Genomic DNA, 17,451 nt, shown 5'->3' with positions numbered 1-17,451 from the left:
GTTGACTCCATCTCTCCCCATCACCCTGCTCTGATCCCAAATATTGTCCGCGATGAGATATGACCAGGCTGCAGTCAAGTCATTCCTCGGGAGGGAGCAGAGTTATCTGTCCAAACCACCCGTAGATACAGGCTCAATCACTTCAGTGAACACCTTAATGGAACATCAAGTAAGACCTCTGTGGTTTCCCTTTGTGGTTCGTTGAAAGGCCATTTACTTGAAGGCTCCATCTTCACCAAAAGCTGCCTTGTTCCTTAAAGCACTTGCACACTATGCTTCAGTCAACTTTTGAGTGGTTAGAATACTTGGAATAATATATTTTACTTGGCATTCTGTGAAAATACGACTGCAGTTAAGGCAAGGTTTATCTTGTGGATGGCACCAGCTCCTTTGCATGCAGGTACCATCATTTCAGGGCACACTAATTACTTCCCATGGTTGTGGCTGGGTTGGAAGGGATGGCATTGGGGTTAAGTGAGGTTTCAAGATTTCTTCCCAAGTCTGCACATCTTGGAATATTGAGTTCCTGCAGAATATTCATTATCACATTTTTCCCCCAAAGTTGGCAGGGGTCAGTCGGACCCCAGTACTCTGCAGTGTCTCTTGTTGACAGGAATTCTGCACTGGAACGATTCTGCCTCAGGCATGTTGAGTTACGTTGCTTAACTGTGTAATCCAGGTACAATCACACTGGGACCCAGTTCTTTGAGATTAAGAAGAATCGACCTTTAACTGGGTAAGTACCACTGATCTGTTCGTGTTCATCAATGCATACCTATGTGGGCAATATTGTGTTGATCCAAAGAACCAAGTTTATAGCACCTTTATAATGAACCCATGCGAGCCAGCCATGTTCCTGCCCGTTTGGCTTGCGTGCAGTGTGGGGTGAAGTTGCTCAGGAATGTAAGTTGGCTTCCTATAAATGACGAGCGTTTCCCACTGCGTCTCAAGCTCAGAAATCTTTAGCTGCAGACTATTCTTCAAGCCATGTTTGGGTTTCCAAACACCGCACGAAGGAAGGTGCATCTCCACAAAATAACCACTCTGTTGAGCACAAACCAGCCTGTGTATGCACAAAATCGCCAGAATTTATGGGGTGACTGGTACACTATACATTCAAGATCTGGATAATTGTTACTTTTTATTCAGCTTAGCACAAAGGGGTCAAAAGCTTTACTTTGACCTAACTGGATGAACAGATGGCTGAGTCTTGTGTTCCAAGGTAGTCAAGAAACTTCCGAGAGAAGCACATCAGGCTGCTTCCAAACAAGGATTCATTTCCACCATAGTTTAATGTAATTTAGATGTAATGTATGAGGTTCAGTGATAATCAAGTCCAAAAGATTGGTCAGAGGCAGTTTTTGTGGAAGTGCTTAACAGAAGAGGAAAGTGAAAGGGGACAGGAAGAAAATCAGGGAGCCCGTGGTGTGGGGACTAATGCTGTGTCACCGGTGAACAGGGACAGGGAATTTAGTCCTGACTGGACCATCAAAGGCAGGATGTGTTTCAACTCAGCAGTCCAGCTTACTGAATTATATTTATGAGTTATATTTAAGTGGTCTTTAGTCAGACCGCACTTGGAGTACTCTGTGCAGTTCTGGTCACCCCTGTATAGGAAGGATGTGGAGACTGGGGAGAGGGTGCAAAAAGGGTTCACTAGGATGCTGCCTGGATTAGAGGACGTGAGCTGTAAGGAGAGTTTGGACAAACTTGGGTTGTTTCCTCTGGAGCGGCGGAGACTGAGGGGAGACCTGATAGAAGTTTTTAAAATCATGGGAGGCATGGATAGGGTAGACATTCAGAATCTTTTCCCCAGGGTAGAAATGTCAAACACCAGAGGACATGCTTTAAGATTAGAGGGGAAGGTTTAAAGGCAACATGAGGGGCAAATTTTTTACAGAGAGAGTGGCCAGTGCCTGGAATGGGTCACCAGGGATAGTAGTGGAAGCAGGCAGTTTGATGAGCTTGAGGCTTTTAGATAGACACATGAATATGGAGGAGCATAAACTGGCGTCAAGATCAGCACAATATTGTGGGCCGAATAGCCTGTCCAGTGCTGTACTGTTCTATGTTTTGTCTTTACTAAAACCTTAAGTTGAGTTAGTTTTATTTTCGAGTTGAGGTCAGGAAGACACAGCACTCTGAAATAAATAAAGGAATCCCTGGCTGTCTTGAATTTCTGGGATGATCACGTGCAGTGTGATTTCCATGGGATCCTTTGGGACTTAGTAATTGAGGGAAAAGTCCTTGTGCAGAGCGGTCAGGCTGTGGAATATGCATCCTGTCAGAGCAGTGGAAGCTGTCCGTCGGGGCCTTTGAATGGGAATTGGATGCACACGGGGGAAGGTCATTTCCGTGGGTACGGGGACAGCGCAGCAGGGTGGGACTGAACAGCTTGCTTTACTGGCACTTGACATGGACTCAGTGGACTCACTGGCTTCCCTCCGTGTCAATAACCTAGTCTCGTAAATCACTTCCCTTGGCTCCTTCCATGAGGATAGGGAAATATACGGGAGTTTGCTGCTCTCTCAGGAGCAGTGTGAAGATAAAGGTACCACAGTGACAAATGGGGTCATCTTATCAGAGACCCAAATAATGAGATGGTTGTTTCTTGTCTTACAGCCTAATGGATCTTGCACGAGAAATGATTCGGGAATCTCTGCCAATAAAGTGCTTGGAAGCTGTGATACTCGGGATGTATCCTTTCCTTTTATGGAGAAACTTGGAAAGCGGGTTGGTGGACACTGGAACCCGCTGTCCACAGCCTCTCCTCCAGGCAGAACAATCAACATACAACATATGGGTTAGGAGCAGGGATAGGTCACTCCTCTCTCTAGCCTGCTCCTCAATTCAGTAATTCTGGTCTACATACCCATTTACCAGGAAACCTTTCACCCCTTGCTTACCGAGAATCTCTCTACCCTTGCCTGAAAACGTACACAGACTTGGTTTCCCCTGCCCTTTGAGGAAGAGACTCACAACCCTCGAGGAGGTTTGAAATTTCACCTCATCTTTGCCTTCAGTGGGTGACCCTTTTAATCAGTGTCCCCTGGTTCTAGATTATCCCAGGAAAGGAAACCTCCTCTCCACATGCGTCCTGTCACAGTGCTTCAGAGCATTACAACCAAAACTCCTCTCACCCTTCCAGTGGATTCAAGCTCAGCTTGTCCAACCTTTCTCATGAAGCAACTTGTACCTTCTCCGAACTCTTCCATTGCAAGGAGCCCAGCAACGTACCTCGTAATCTCACCAGAGCCCTGTATAACTGAAGCATAATTTCAATATTTTGTATTCAGTTGCCCAAGCAATGAGCTGTAATATTCTGTTAGCTTTCTAATTAATGACTGCACCTGTATACTAGCCTTTTGTGAATCATGCACAGGGACTCCCAGATCCTTCTGTGTCTCAGACCTCTGCAATCTCTCACCATTCAGATAAGATAAGCTATCTTTATTAGTCACATGTACATTGAAACACACAGTGAAATACATTTTTTGCGTAGAGTGTTCTGGGGGCAGCCCGCAAGTGTCGCCACGCTTCCGGCGCCAACGTAGCATGCCCACAACTTCCTAACCCATACATCTTTGGAATGTGGCAGGAAACCGAAGCACCTGGAGGAAATCCATGCAGACACGGGGAGAACATACAAACTCCTTACAGACAGCGGCAGGAATTGAACCTGGGTCGCTGGCACTGTAATAGCGTGATGCTAACCGCTACACTACCGTGATAATATGCTGCTTTTTTATTTTTCCTGCCAAAGTAGTCATTCTCAGTTTCTCACTGAACCTCTCCCTCTCACCAGGCCCTCTCACTACATCCCTTTGTAGCCTTCTAGTGTCCTCTTTACAGCTTGCATTCCTACATGTGGCGAGACAAAATGTTTAACAAAAGTCACGTCTGACAATCAGATAAAGATTAGGTTGCAGCTGACAACTGGAAGTCCTGGGAGTAGTCTCAAATCCTGGCCAGCAATCCCACAACCGTTGAAGAGATGAATGACTAATTCACTGTGAGTGTCTCTAGAATATTGATACACAAAGTAGCTTCAGATCATTTGAGGATAATTCATGTGGACCTCCTCACATTCCCACTGACACTGTAGTCTTCAGCCAGCAGGATTCATTCTGATTGATATCGAGCAAGGACTTGTGGTTCTGGCTCCAGAAATGCTGCCTGACCAGCTGGGTGTTTTGATCCCCTGCTGGGTCGGGAGATCCAGGATTTTGACCTGGCAACAATGAAGGATCAGTGTTATGTTTCCCGTCAGTGAGTGGGAGCCGATGGTGTTTCTGTGTGCTTGCTGCCCGAGTCTCTCTCCACGGTAGAGGCTGCTCCTGAAGAAGCTTTGGCTCGATGTTGCAGTACGTCTTGTATACACCGCACACTGCAGCCGTGGTACATCGGTGGCAGAGGGGAATGTGTAACGTGATGAATGGAGAGCTAATCAAGTAGGCACCTTGGCCTTGAATGTCCGTGGAACTCGGCCAAGTAGACAGTCGTCCATCACAATTCTGACGACTTGTGGATGGTAAGAAGTGGGGCAGGAGGTTTCTGCAGACCACCCAGTTTCAGAGCCACATTAGTGACTGGTCCGGTTAGGTTTCTGAAGGCAGTCACTCCCAGCTGGTTCGAGCACAGTATGCACTAACCCTGTGACTGCACCAGTTCCCTCCCACATCCCAAAGACATGCAGGTCGGTGAGTTAATTGGCCGCTGTAAATTGCCCCCAGTGTATTGGTGAGGGGTAGAATCTGGGGGCAGTTGATGGCAATGTGAGAGGAATAAAATGGGATCAGTGTAGGATTGGTGTAAGTGGGTGGTTGATGGACAGCACGGACTTGATGGACCGAAGGGCCTGTTTGCCTTCTGGATGACTTCACAAATTACTTTCCTCTTCTTTTCCTCCAAAAAGCAGCAAGTGATCAGGCCTCGGGCAGGTCCCCTGTGTCCAGTGGGCGGAATAAAAGAGGAAAAGAGGAAAGTAATTTGTACATTCCTTCCTCGACCCCAGTCCAACCCTGACTGAGAGAAGGAAACTAACTGAGTTTCCAGACAGAAGAAAGTCAGTCACTCCCCCTGCCCGCTGTGGTGCTAATTCCCCACCCGGATACTCACTCTGATCCCATTTCCTTGCCCACACTCTCTGCTCATCCCTTCACAGTGACAGCTGCATGCAGACGATCCTGGGCCTCAATGTGTTGTCCGAAAACTGTACCAGTCATCCTCAGGGCACAGCAGGAGATGCTGGAGGAACTCAGCGGGTCAGGCAGCATCTGTGGAGGGAGATGGACAGTCAACGTTTCGGGTGGAGACCCTTCACCTGGATCAGTCGACTGTCCATTTCCCTCCACAGATGCTGCCCGACACACCGAGTTCCTTCAGCAGTTTGCTCTGGATTCCAGTATCTGCAGTCTCTTGTGTCTCCGTGTAGACAGCATCATCCTGTGGTGTGTTTTTCCTTCACGTTCAAAATCAGTTACCTCACCAACAGTATGCCGGGAGTAGAGAGATTCCCCATCAGTTTCAAAACTCAGTTCTCAGGGAATTACTTCCGCCACATCGTGCTGGGGATCCACTACGCTGGCCGCTTTGGTACGCTGGGCATGAGCCGCCGTGAGGACCTCATGTTCAAGCCGCCCGTGTGCAGGACTTTGCTGGACCTCATCCTAGAGTTTGAGGACTCCTACAAGAAGTGCTGGCACACACTGAAGAAAGTCAAGATCGGGCAGTACGTGTCCCACGACCCCCACAGCGTGGAGCAGATCGAGTGGAAGCACTCTGTCCTGGACATGGAGAAGCTGAGCCGGGAGGAGCTGCGCAAGGAGCTGGAGAGACATGTCCGTGACATGCGGCTGAAGGCAAGGCCGCAAACACTTCACCCCAGGAACGCGAGCATGGCTGCTGGGGCCACAGTCCCATCGCTGGCCCTGGTTACCCACAGAGACAGAGGCTGAGGCACCCTGGCTCCAGGAAGTAGATTAATGCACAAGGGCTGAGAAACCGTAGTGTGTTTAACAGCTGATTACTGGTCATTGGTTTAGGAATGTCTCACGTACCGAGATACAGTGAAGAGCTTTTGTTTGCATGCTGTCCAGACAGGTCATTCCATATCGAGGTAGTACAAAAAATGCTGAATATAGTGTTACAGTTGCAGACAAAGTGCAGTGCAGGCAGACCATAAGGTGCAGGGCCATAACTAGGTAGACTGAGAGATCAAGAGTTCATCTTTAGCATATGAGGTGTCTGTTCACGAGTCTGATGACAGCGGGATAGAAGCTGTCCCTGAGCAGGGTGGTATGTATTCTCAAGCCTTTGTATCTTTCCCCAAACAGTTTAAAACATTTGCCTCTGCGAGGTACATTTGGTGCTTGGGGAGGGGGATACCAGAAGTGCGATCGTGCCTTTCCCTGCGTGTGTTCCCTGGCACGGTTAAACCCAGCAGGAGTGGTGTCTTCACCGTTAGAACAGGCGGTGATTGGGGGATGGGTTAGGGAGGGATGCCAGACTTGTTCCACACACTGGAAAGACGATGAATCGGTTCACCCATGCAAACACTCGCCTGGTTTCCTTCCCCTAACCCGCTGCAGGTTGTGAAGGGAGCAGCCATGCCCTCGTCTCCAACCCGTGAAAGGAAGAAAGACACGTCATCGCCCCAGCGCAGCCAGTCGAGCCCGCATCGCAGGAACGGCCGCAGCGAGAGACGGTAGGAGGCTGCGGCACGGGAGCTGCCCAGGATGTTGCCCCCATTCCTGGGCTAACTACGCTCTTAAATAACCCACCCAGCTGTGTGGTCAGTATTGGAGCACTGTGTGCAGTCCTGGTTGCCCCGTTACAGGAAGAGTGTGGAGGCTTTGGAGAGGGTGCAGAAGAGGTTCACTGGGATGCTGCCTGGATTAGAGGGAGCTACAAGGAGAGGTTGGACACACTTGGGTTGTTTTCTCTGGAGTGGCAGAGGCTGAGTGGAGACCTGAGAGAGGTTTATAAGATTATGAGGGACATAGATAAAGTCAGAGTCTTTTCCCAGGGTGGAAATGTCACATACTAGACGGCATAGCTTTAAGGTGAGAGGGGGAAAGTTTAAAGGAGACTTACGAGCCAAGTTTTTTTAAACAGAGAGTGGTGGGTGCCTGGAACGGGCTGCCAGGGGAGTGGTGGAGGAGATGTGATAGCAATGTTTAAGAGGCTTTAGACAGGCACATGGAAGGCAAGGAATGGAGGGATTCAGCCTCTGTCTAGGCAGATGGGATTAGTTCGATTGGCATCGTGGTCAGCACAGACATGGTGGGCCAAAGGGCCTGTTCCTGTGCTGCACTGTTCTGTGTTCTATTAATAACCATGTCGCCAAACTCCCCATCAGACACAGGCTGTGCCCTAAGCTCCAGATTCAATATTTTGTGAGGAGTATTTGGTTTCTCTGACAGACATTCTATTGATTTCCAAGAATGTGCTGACTGCTTTACTCAGGGATAACTCATCGTGATGGGCAATCAGAAACTGACTGTCATTCTTTCAAGCTCATCTGTTACTTTATGCTCAAACAAACCGGTTGTTTAACCTATTGACCAATGTCCCTCCCTCTGTGTGTAGCAGTGGAACGGATCCATCCCTCCCTGGTACACAGCTACAAAATGCACTGCAGTTACCCAGCCCGTACTCGCTGCACCTCCCAGTCCTGTGACCTTGGTTGGGGAGGAGAAGACAAGGGCAACTGGTGCAGGGGGACACCACCACCCTCAGGTTCCCCTCCCACTCACGCCCCACCCTGACTGGGAAATGTCTTGCCGTTCTTTCACCGTCACTGGGTCCAAACCCTGGAACTCCCTCCGCTCCAGCACCGTGGGAGCCCCTTCAAGCAGTGCGGTTCACGAAGGCAGCTCACTCCACCTTCTCGAGGGTAAATGCTGGCCCTGCCCTGACCCCGGAAACGCGTGGAGCCTCGGACCGTGTGCCTGAGCCAGGAGCTGATGGCTGTGACCTTCAGTATCCATGCTGATGCCTGCCTCAGTCACAGAGCCATACAGCACAGAGCAGGCCCTTCGACCCACCACATCCATGCTGACCTTCTTGCCCGCATTAGGTCCTACACCTTGCCTATTTAAGTGCCTCTTCAAAGTAGTGAGTGCACCTGATTCCACCCCCTCCTCTGGCAGTGAGTTCTGGATATCACCCACTCTGTGTGTAAAAAAAATAAAACAACCTTTCCCCTCATCTCCCTTCAGAACTCCGTCATCCCACCTTAACCCTGTGCCTCTTGTACTAAGGGTGGATAGTCTTTTCTCAATCTATATGCCAACCTATATTGTAATTTTATGCCCCTCCATCAGGTCACCCCTCAGCCGCCTCCACAGGGAAAACAAGCCCAGCCTGTCCCATCTGTCCCCGTAACTGGTGAATCTCCTCTGCACTCTCCCCAGCACAACCACACCCTTCCCATTGTTTGGTGACCAGAACTACACACAGTGCTCCAAGTGGGGTCTAAACCAATGCTTGTAAAGTTGCAACATAACATCCCAACTTTTATATTCTCTGCCCTCACCTGTGAAGGCAAACGAGCCACATTTATTCTTCACCACCCTGTCTATCTGTGTTGGCGCTTTCAGAGAACCATGGACTTGAACCCCAAGGCCTCGCTGTTCATCGACATTCCTCAGTGCCCTACCATTTGTTGTGTGTGCCCTTCCCCTATTTGACTTCCCAAAAGTGTATCGCCTTGCACTTGTCAGGGTTAAACTCCATCTGTCAACACTTCTTTCCCTCCCATCCACATCCTGCTATACCCTGAGACAACCTTCCTCACGATGCACAACACCACAGACGTACTACTCGTAGCCCTACATTCACATCCTGTCATTGAACAGGAGAAGGAACTGGCCACCGTGCACCAGCCTGAAATCATTCCCCACTGATTCCCTGGTCCCATCGAGCTTTCATCCTTTGAAATGGAGAACACACACCTTAAAGCTGAAGTTTTCAAATTGAGACATCACTCACACACACAGTCACTCACTCACACACACTCAGACAGACACACAGACGCATGCACACACAGACACACACACACACACATGCGCAGGCAATGACTGGGCTGGGGAGCTGTTCCTGCCCAAAGACACGGGTTTCCTCAAGCCAGCGGCCACATACTGGAGAAGTGGGGTCATCTCTCAGTTCCAGCTCGACTCCCTGAAGGACAGAGGCTGAGCCTATGGCTGGTACGGGTCAAAGGGACCTCTCGGTTTCCCTGGAATGAATGAGCAGGAGTAGGACACTATAAAGCCTGTTGCGTTAATTAATAGGGTCATGCCTGAACTTACTGTAGCTCCAACCCCACCTTCCTGTGGTGACCATTCAGCCCCTTGGTTACAGCATGGCCCCAGCTGGCAAGATGCACATTGGGTGAGGGCTGGGTGGGGTTCCCTAACAAAGCACTGGGCACATGCCCAAACTACACTGGGGAGCAGCCACCAACCCAATGGGTGCCAACTCTACCCACTGCCTAGACTCTGGCTGTGCCCTGTTCTTGATCTCCTTTATTCAGACTCTTGTGGGTCTTTTGTTAGAAGAAGCAATCTCTACACCAGTGTTTATGGGGGATCTGATGAAGCCAGCAGTGTAATGGTGAATGCGTTGCTTGCACTGGAGTTGTCCGTCACATTAGGAATACGAGCAGCCTGGCAGGTGTACGTTCCACCCCTGTTTGTCCAGTCCTTGAGTGCGGTGGTTGGGCGTGGCCAGTAGTGGCTTGAAGGGGATCAGGATAAAGTCTGAAAACCTGCCTCCTGTTCATTTCCCACAGTAATCCAGTGTGGGTGTGTGTATTAACCTGTCATGGGTGGGGGAGCAGTCATGTTACAACCAATAGACAAGACTGGTTTCCTCTTCCCCCTCGAGCTTCCGTGCTGTGTGTCTAGCACTGTGCTCTCACTGTACCATACATCTCCGTAACTTGTCCAGCTCCCTCTAGCACTGTGCTCTCACTCTACCATACATCTCCATAACCTGTCCGGCTCCCTCTCCCCTCCCTTGGTCCAGGTGTAGAGTGGCTGAAGACATTTCCTGCAGGAGTCACCATCCAGTGCGATCTCCCGCCTCCTACAGTCCGGGCACACTACCTGTTCCCATTTTCTATATCATAGATTTATTTATTATACACCAGTTATTCATTAGTTCCTGGAAAGTGGTCACACAGATAGATAGGGTGGTGAAGAAGGCATTTGGCATGCCGGCCTTCATCGGTCAGGGCACTGTTACACATAAGAACATAAGAAATAGGAGCAGGAGGAGGCCATCTGGCTCGTTGAGCCTGCTCCGCCAGTCAATAAGATCATGGCTGCTCTGGCCGTGGACTCAGATCCACCTACCTGCCTTTTCCCCATAACCCTTAATTTCCAGACTATGTAAAAATCTATCTAACTGTGTCTTAAATATGTTTAATGAGGTAGCCTCTACTGCTTCTCTGGACAGAGAATTCTACAGATTCACTGCTCTCTGGGAAAAGCAGTTTCTCCTCGTCTCTGTCTTAAATCTATTCCCCCGAATCTTGAGGCTATGTCCCTTAGTTCGAGTTTCACCTACCAGTGGAAACAACCTTCCTGCCTCTATCCTTTCTATCCCTTTGAGAATTTTATCTGTTTCTATAAGAGCCTCTCTCATTCTTCTGAATTCCAGCGAGTATAGTCCCAGGTGACTCAATCTCTCCTCACAGGCTAACCCCTTCATCTCCAGAACCAACCTGGTGAACCTCCTCTGCACCGCCTCCAAAGCCAGTTTCCTCAGGTAAAGAGACCAGAACTGCACACAGTACTCCAGGTGCAGCCTCACCAGTACCCTGTACAGTTGCAGCGTAACATCCCTGCTCTTAAATTCAATCCCACCAGCACTGAAGGCCAACGTTCCATTTGCCGCCTTGATAACCTGTTGCACCTGCAAACCCACCTTCTGCGATTCATGCAGAAGCACTCCTGAGTTGAAGAGTTGGCACATCATGTTTACAGCTGTTCAAGCCATTGGTGAGACCACACTCGGAGCACTGTGTGTAGTTCTGGTCTCCCAGCTACAGGAAGAATGTCGTTAAGCTGGAAAGGGTGCCCGAGGATGTTACCAGGACTGGAGGGCTTGAGTTATTTATAAGGAGAGATTGGAGAGGTGGGGACTCTTTTCCCTGGAGCGTAGGAGGCTGAGGGTTGACCTTATAGAGGTTTGTAGATAAAGTGGATGGTCAGTCCTTTTCCAAGGGTAGGAGAGTCTAAAACTAGAGAGCGTAGGTTTAAGGTGAGAGGGGAAAGATATAAAGGGGGAGGGTCAACTTTTCTACACAGAGGTCGGTGGGTACATGGACCGAGCTGCCAGAGGAAGTGCTAGAGTGGGTACAATTACAATGTTTGAAAGACATTTGGAGGAGTACATGGATAGGAAAGGTTTAGAGGGACGTGGGCCAAACGCAGACAAATGGGACCAGCTCAGGTAGGCAGCTTGGTCGGGATGGTCTAGTTGGGCTGAAGGGCCTGTTTCCGTGCTGTATATCTCTATGACCCTAATCTAAGTGGCACTGTTTGATGTTCCATACTAAGTGACAATGAATAGATGTGTTAGAAACATAGAAAAATCAGCACAATTCAGGCCCTTTGGCCCACAAAGCTGTGCCAAACATGTCCCTACCCTAGAAATTACCCATAGCCCTCTATCTTTCTCAGCTCCATGTACCTATCCAACAGTCTCTTAAAAGACCCTATCGTATCCACCTCCACCACCATTGCCGGCAGCCCGTTCCACACACTCACCACTCTCTGAGTAAAAAAACTTACCCCTGACATCTCCTCTATATCTACTCCCCAGCACCTTAAACCTATGTCCTCTTGTGGCAACCATTTCAGCCCTGGGAAAAGCCTCTAACTATCCACCTGATCAATACCTCTCATCATCTTATATACCTCTATCAGTTCCCCCTCATCCTCTGTCTCTCCAAGGAGAAAAGGCTGAGTTCCCTCAACCTGCTTTCATAAGGCATGCTCTGCATTCCAGGCAGCATCCTTGTAAATCTCCTCTGCACCCTTTCTATGGCTTCCACATACTTCCTGTAGTGAGGTGACCAGAACTGAGCACAGTACTCCAAGTGGGGTCTGACCAGGGACCTATATAGCTGCAACAATACCTCTCGGCTCCTAAATTCAATTCCCCAACTGATGAAGGACAATACACCATATGCCTTCTTAACCACAGATTCAACCTGCGCAGCTGCTTTGAGCGTCCTATGGACTCGGACCCCAAGATCCCTCTGATCCTCCACACAGCCAAGAGTCCTACCATTAATACTATATTCTGCCATCATATTTGACCTACCAAAATGAACCACTTCACACTTATCTGTGTTGAACTGCATCTACCACTTCTCAGCCCAACTTTGCATCCTATCTATGTCCCTCTGTAACCTCTGACAGCCCTCTATACTCTCCACAACACATCCAACCTTCGTGTCATCCACAAACTTACTAACCCACCCCTCCACTTCCTCATCCAGGTCGTTTATAAAAATCACAAAGAGTAGGGGCCCCAGTACAGATCCCTGAGGTACACCACTGGTCACCGACCTCCACTCAGAATACGACCCTTCAACAACCACTCTTTGCCTTCTGTGGGCCAGCCAGTTCTGGATCCACACTGCAATGTCCCCTTGGATCCCATGCCTCCTTACTTTCTCAATAAGCCTTGCATGGGGTACCATGTTGTATTTAGTCTGTTCACACCATTGCTCAGGTTGAGTTGTGGACGAGTTCTCTATCTGCTTTCTAGGTCTTCAGGAGAGAAGAAATCCACAGAACAGAAGAGCCTCAGTGACGTGGGTTATCAGATCCGAGTGTGAGCATCCTGCCGCGGACTCCTGTGTAACCCAACCGTGCAGTGGTCTCCACCCTCTCCCGAAGGGCACCCTGTGTGCACTGAACTTCACTCGATAAGAGCAAAGGATGCCGTATAGTATTTCAAAGTAGCAGTTAACAGTATTAAATCAATTGTAACTTTTTTTATATTTTTATGTTATTGTTTTCTAATCTTCAAAGAAACACTGTTCAGTAAAAGGACAGTCAGTGTGATAGAAACTTTTCAGTGGGGCTGTGAGCTGAGGGGTGACAGTTTTTATTGCAAGTTATCCCATTTCTGTGGGAGTGTTTGAGATCCTCATTTAGACAGTGCTGATCTTGTAGCCTCCCCATAGATCTCCAGAAGATCCAGGGAATGCTGAGCCTTGCAGGCTAGGAAGGTCCCAACTGTTATCACTCATACGCTGAGTTAACGGATTACAAATGGGACATCATCAGTACACTGTGATTTCATAAATCCCGGAAGGGAAACATTGGCAAGGTTTCTTTTCCTGATCACTGTCTGGTGGAGGTTTGTTGAGCTCAATGTCCAGCTCTGCCACTCAGTGGAAAGTCCTGCCACAAATCGCTGCGGGAACTTGGGATGTGAAGTTTGGTGACTGTGGCCAGGTACCAGGCACCACTCCTGCACAAACCTTGTTTGTGTACAACACACTGTTACTTCCTTTGTGTTTAAATTAACATGGAACCACGGTGGGTGCCTGACATTGGGAGGTGGGCCAGCGGTGTCTGAGTTTGTACATTGCCCAGCAAAGCCTGTCAAGGACGGGACAGGTCCCAGTACTTCCACAGTCAGGTCAACAGGGATCTCACTTCCCACAACCTTCCCCCCCAACCATCCACATCAGGGTGGGAATATTTCATAAGAAGGCATCTTTATTCCCCAAGCCCAGCTGACACTTGAGAAATGGCACTGCATTTCTCGTGAGAAATTGGAGTCTGTTGCTCATATTGTCATCCATTTAAATAAAGCAGCCGGGGAACTTGGAGTGATTACGTTTCACACATGTCAGGGCATCTACGTTCCACACACTGTCCTTGCCTCAAGGAAGGAGTGCAGTTTAAAGTGAAACAGAAAGCCTCCCTTCAATCAACGTTATGCAATTATTCTGCCCCTGCTCCCTTCCCACGTGTAACTAAAGGCTGGTCGGTCTGCTGTCAGACCGGAGACTCAGTGGTGACTCTCAACACTGGAACTTGTCGCTCTGTCAGACTGGCCAGGGCTCACCGTTCTTCATCAGGTTATCTCCTGTGGCAGCACAATAATTCTATTTTCTCTGTAAATGTTCATGTTTATTATGATTTAATAATTTGGACACTGTTTTCTTCGCAACTCCTGACCATGAATTTGGTTTTATTCAAGAGGGATGTTCCTGGATTTTGGGAATGTCGCTTCCCTTCTGCACCTCTCCAGTCCTTCTCCCTCAGTCTGATGTTAGTGCCGTCATTGAGGACCCTACTTGTACAGCAGGTCCACAGTGAAATCCCACTGGCCTCTCTTCTCACGGTATCCCTCATTCTCCAGAAACTCAGCTAATAATCTTTCAAACCCATTTCTGTCCTCAGGGTGAGGACCAGGGGCCCACAACCAATCCATGAGGTCCTGATGATGCCTGCAGGACGGCATTGAGCAGGACTAGCTGGATCCCGTGGACAATGGGTGTTGTGAGGTGGTAGGTTCACCAAAGTGCATCAAGATCTGCATCCCAATACCTTGTTGCTTTTCACCCTCTTGCTGATATCTGTAATGGAGATCCCCATTTGTTGAACTGACAGATGGAGATCTCCATTACACCATTCGACCACCATTTACTTGTGCACTTCCCATCAAACAAACACACCACTGGCCAGGCCAGCATTACTGCCCGTTCTTGCCTGCCCTTGAGAAGGTGGAGCTGAGCTGCCTTGAACTGCTGCACTCCCTCTGGTGAATGTGCTGTTGGGGAGGGGGCTCCGGGATTTAGACCCAGTGACGGTGAAGGAACGGTGATGTATTTCCAAGTCAGGATGGGGGGTGACTGGGAGGGGAACCTGCGGGTGGTGGTGTTCCCCTGCACCCACTGCCCTTGTCCTTGGTGGAAGTGGTTGGAGGTTGGGGAGGTGCTGTTGGAGCAGTCTAGGCTACTAATTGCAGTGCCTCTTTAGACGGAGCACCCTGCAGCCGCTGTGTGTCGGAGGTGGAGGGAGGGAGTGTTTAGGGTGATGGATGGGGTGCTGATCGAGTGGGCTACTTTGTCCAGGATGGTGTCGAGCTCCCTGAGAGTTATTGCACTCACCCAGGCAAGCGGAGAGTGTTCCCTCACACTCTGAACTTGTGCCTTGTAGATGGTGGAAAGGCACCAGGTGTCAGGAGGTGAGTGGCTTGTGCTGGCTACGCTGCCTTTCAGTGTTTTTGTAGCCATGGTACTGATGTGACTGGTTACGTTTGTGGTCAGTGGTGACCTCGGCTCGCTGGTGGCGATGAGTTTATCAGTGGAAGTTTAGAGTGGGAGAACGATAGAGGTTGGTTTACATCTTGTTTCTCTTCTTAGGTTTTTAAACTATTTTAAAGGTACTGGATTGTAATGTGTTGAAATTTCTACCATGAAAAGACTTGCATTCTGTGGCCACTTTATAACTAAACTATATCTGAAAACAGTCCACAGCCAAGGAGTTACTCCTGAGCTGTGGTCACTGTAGTGAAGCCAGTTGCCTCCAGCAGGTCACCTGTTCCATTGCCATCACCCTCTGGAGCCGAGCAGAACTCCCCGGCCTTTCTGTGAAGGGATCCTGCATGTTGACGAGAGAGGACAGATGGAACCTCTCATTTCAATGAATACCCCTCCAGCAGGATGGTGCTCCCTCAGAACTGCACAAGGTGTGCCTGTGGTCCTCTGGTAAATCCTCTGGAGGATGGGCAGAGGAAGATGTAGTCAGGAGCAGAGGATGGGGGTTGTTCAACTGCACCTCATAATTCAACTCTTCCCTCTTTCTATTCTGTTAAAACATCTCTCACTAGTCTTAGTCTCAACTCTGTAAAGTCTTGGTATAAGACTCCTGTATGACTGACTTCACCGGTTACTGGGGAAAATGATTGAGATGGGAAGTGAATGTTGACAGTCAACATGGATTTTATCCACAAAACGCTGGAGGAACTCAGCGGGTCAGGCAGCATCTGTGGAGGGGAATGGACAGTCGACGTTTCGGGTCGAGACCCTTCATCAAGACTGGGAAGACAGAGGGGAGATGGGCAGGATAAAGTGGGGGGGGAAGGTGGTGGAGTAGGAGCTGGTGGGTGAGAGGTGGATTCGGGGGGGGTGATAGTGAGGGGGGAGAGCGGGAATGGTGTAAGAAGCTGGGAGCTGATAGGTGGAAGTGACAAAGGGCTGAAGAAGGTTGAATGTGATAGGAGAGGACAGTGGGGCATGGAACAGAGGGGAGGAGGGAGGAGTGTGTGGGTGTCAGGCAGATGGAGAGGGTGGGGGAGGGGAGAGAGAAGAGGTGATGGGGGTCGATGGGATAAGGGGAACAAAAGGGAGGACAGAGGGGAGGGGTTACGGGAAGTTAAAGAAATCGATGTTCGTGCTGTCAGGTTGGAGAATCACAACTTCCGCCATCTCCAACGCGATCCCACCACCAGTGGGATCTTCCCCTTCCCCCACACCCCCCGCCCCCTTTCCACAGGGATCATCAAAAATTTTGCAGCATCTGCAGTTTCTTGTGTCTCCATGGATTTTACTATCTTGTACTTCCAATATTTTTCTTGTCATCTGAGAGGCACTCCTCTCCCTCCACTACCTCTTGTGTGGAGGACCTCGGACCTACCAGTGACACCACGTGCTCCCTCTCCACTGACATCCAGGCAGGAACATAACCCCAGAAAAGGGGCGGGCAATTCGCACGGATGGACACCTTGACGGCCTGCTGCAGGACCTGCCCGTGTTCCGGCCGTCTGCGAACTTGTACGTCAGCCCCACAGGTAGGACCCTCGGCCCCAGGCAGGACCCTCAGCTCCATGCTCCTGCCTCACTAGCAGGTGACGACACACACTGGCACGGAGTGTGGAAGAGCAGCCCGCACAGGAACCTCAGTCAGGCCGTATTAGAGCTGCTTCACAGCTCCAGAGACCCAGGTTCAATCCTGACCTCCGGCGCTGTCTGTGTGGAGTTTGCACGTTCTCCCTGTGACTGTGCGGGCTTCCCCCGGGTGCTCCGGTTTCCTCCCACATCCCAAAGACATGGGTTAGTTTGTTAATTGGCTGCTGTAAATTGCCCCCAGTGTGTGGGTGAGGGGTATAATGTGGGGGGAGTTGATGGGACTATGGAGAGAATAAATGGGACGGTGTGGAGGGAGCTTCACCCTGTGTCTGACCCCAGGAGTGTGTGACAGGACGGTGTGGAGGGAGCTTCACCCTGTGTCTGAGCCTGGGAGTGTGTGATGGGACGGTGTGGAGGGAGCTTCACCCTGTGTCTGACCCCGGGAGTGTGTGATGGGACAGTGTAGAGGGAGCTTCACCCTGTGTCTGACCCCGGGAGTGTGTGATGGGACAGTGTAGAGGGAGCTTCACCCTGTGTCTGACCCCGGGAGTGTGTGATGG

At 49.8% G+C, this 17,451-nt stretch overlaps 1 protein-coding gene across 1 annotated transcript in view; it reads left to right on the top strand.

Annotated features, from left to right (window-relative positions):
• vash1 (vasohibin 1) overlaps positions 1-13,309 on the top strand; it is a 48,035-nt gene extending 34,726 nt beyond the window's left edge. Inside the window, exons 3-7 of the mRNA XM_052024370.1 lie at positions 680-736; positions 2,623-2,697; positions 5,480-5,861; positions 6,591-6,706; positions 12,790-13,309. Coding sequence (XP_051880330.1) covers positions 680-736; positions 2,623-2,697; positions 5,480-5,861; positions 6,591-6,706; positions 12,790-12,859 — 700 coding nt within the window. The 3' untranslated portion in view covers positions 12,860-13,309. The remainder of the gene's footprint in view (positions 1-679; positions 737-2,622; positions 2,698-5,479; positions 5,862-6,590; positions 6,707-12,789) is intronic.
• The last annotated feature ends 4,142 nt before the right edge of the window (positions 13,310-17,451 follow it).

Source organism: Pristis pectinata, chromosome 1 (assembly GCF_009764475.1).
Source record: "Pristis pectinata isolate sPriPec2 chromosome 1, sPriPec2.1.pri, whole genome shotgun sequence".
In the NCBI taxonomy this organism is placed as follows: domain Eukaryota; kingdom Metazoa; phylum Chordata; class Chondrichthyes; order Rhinopristiformes; family Pristidae; genus Pristis; species Pristis pectinata.
This window is presented reverse-complemented; position numbering and strand designations above follow the sequence as displayed.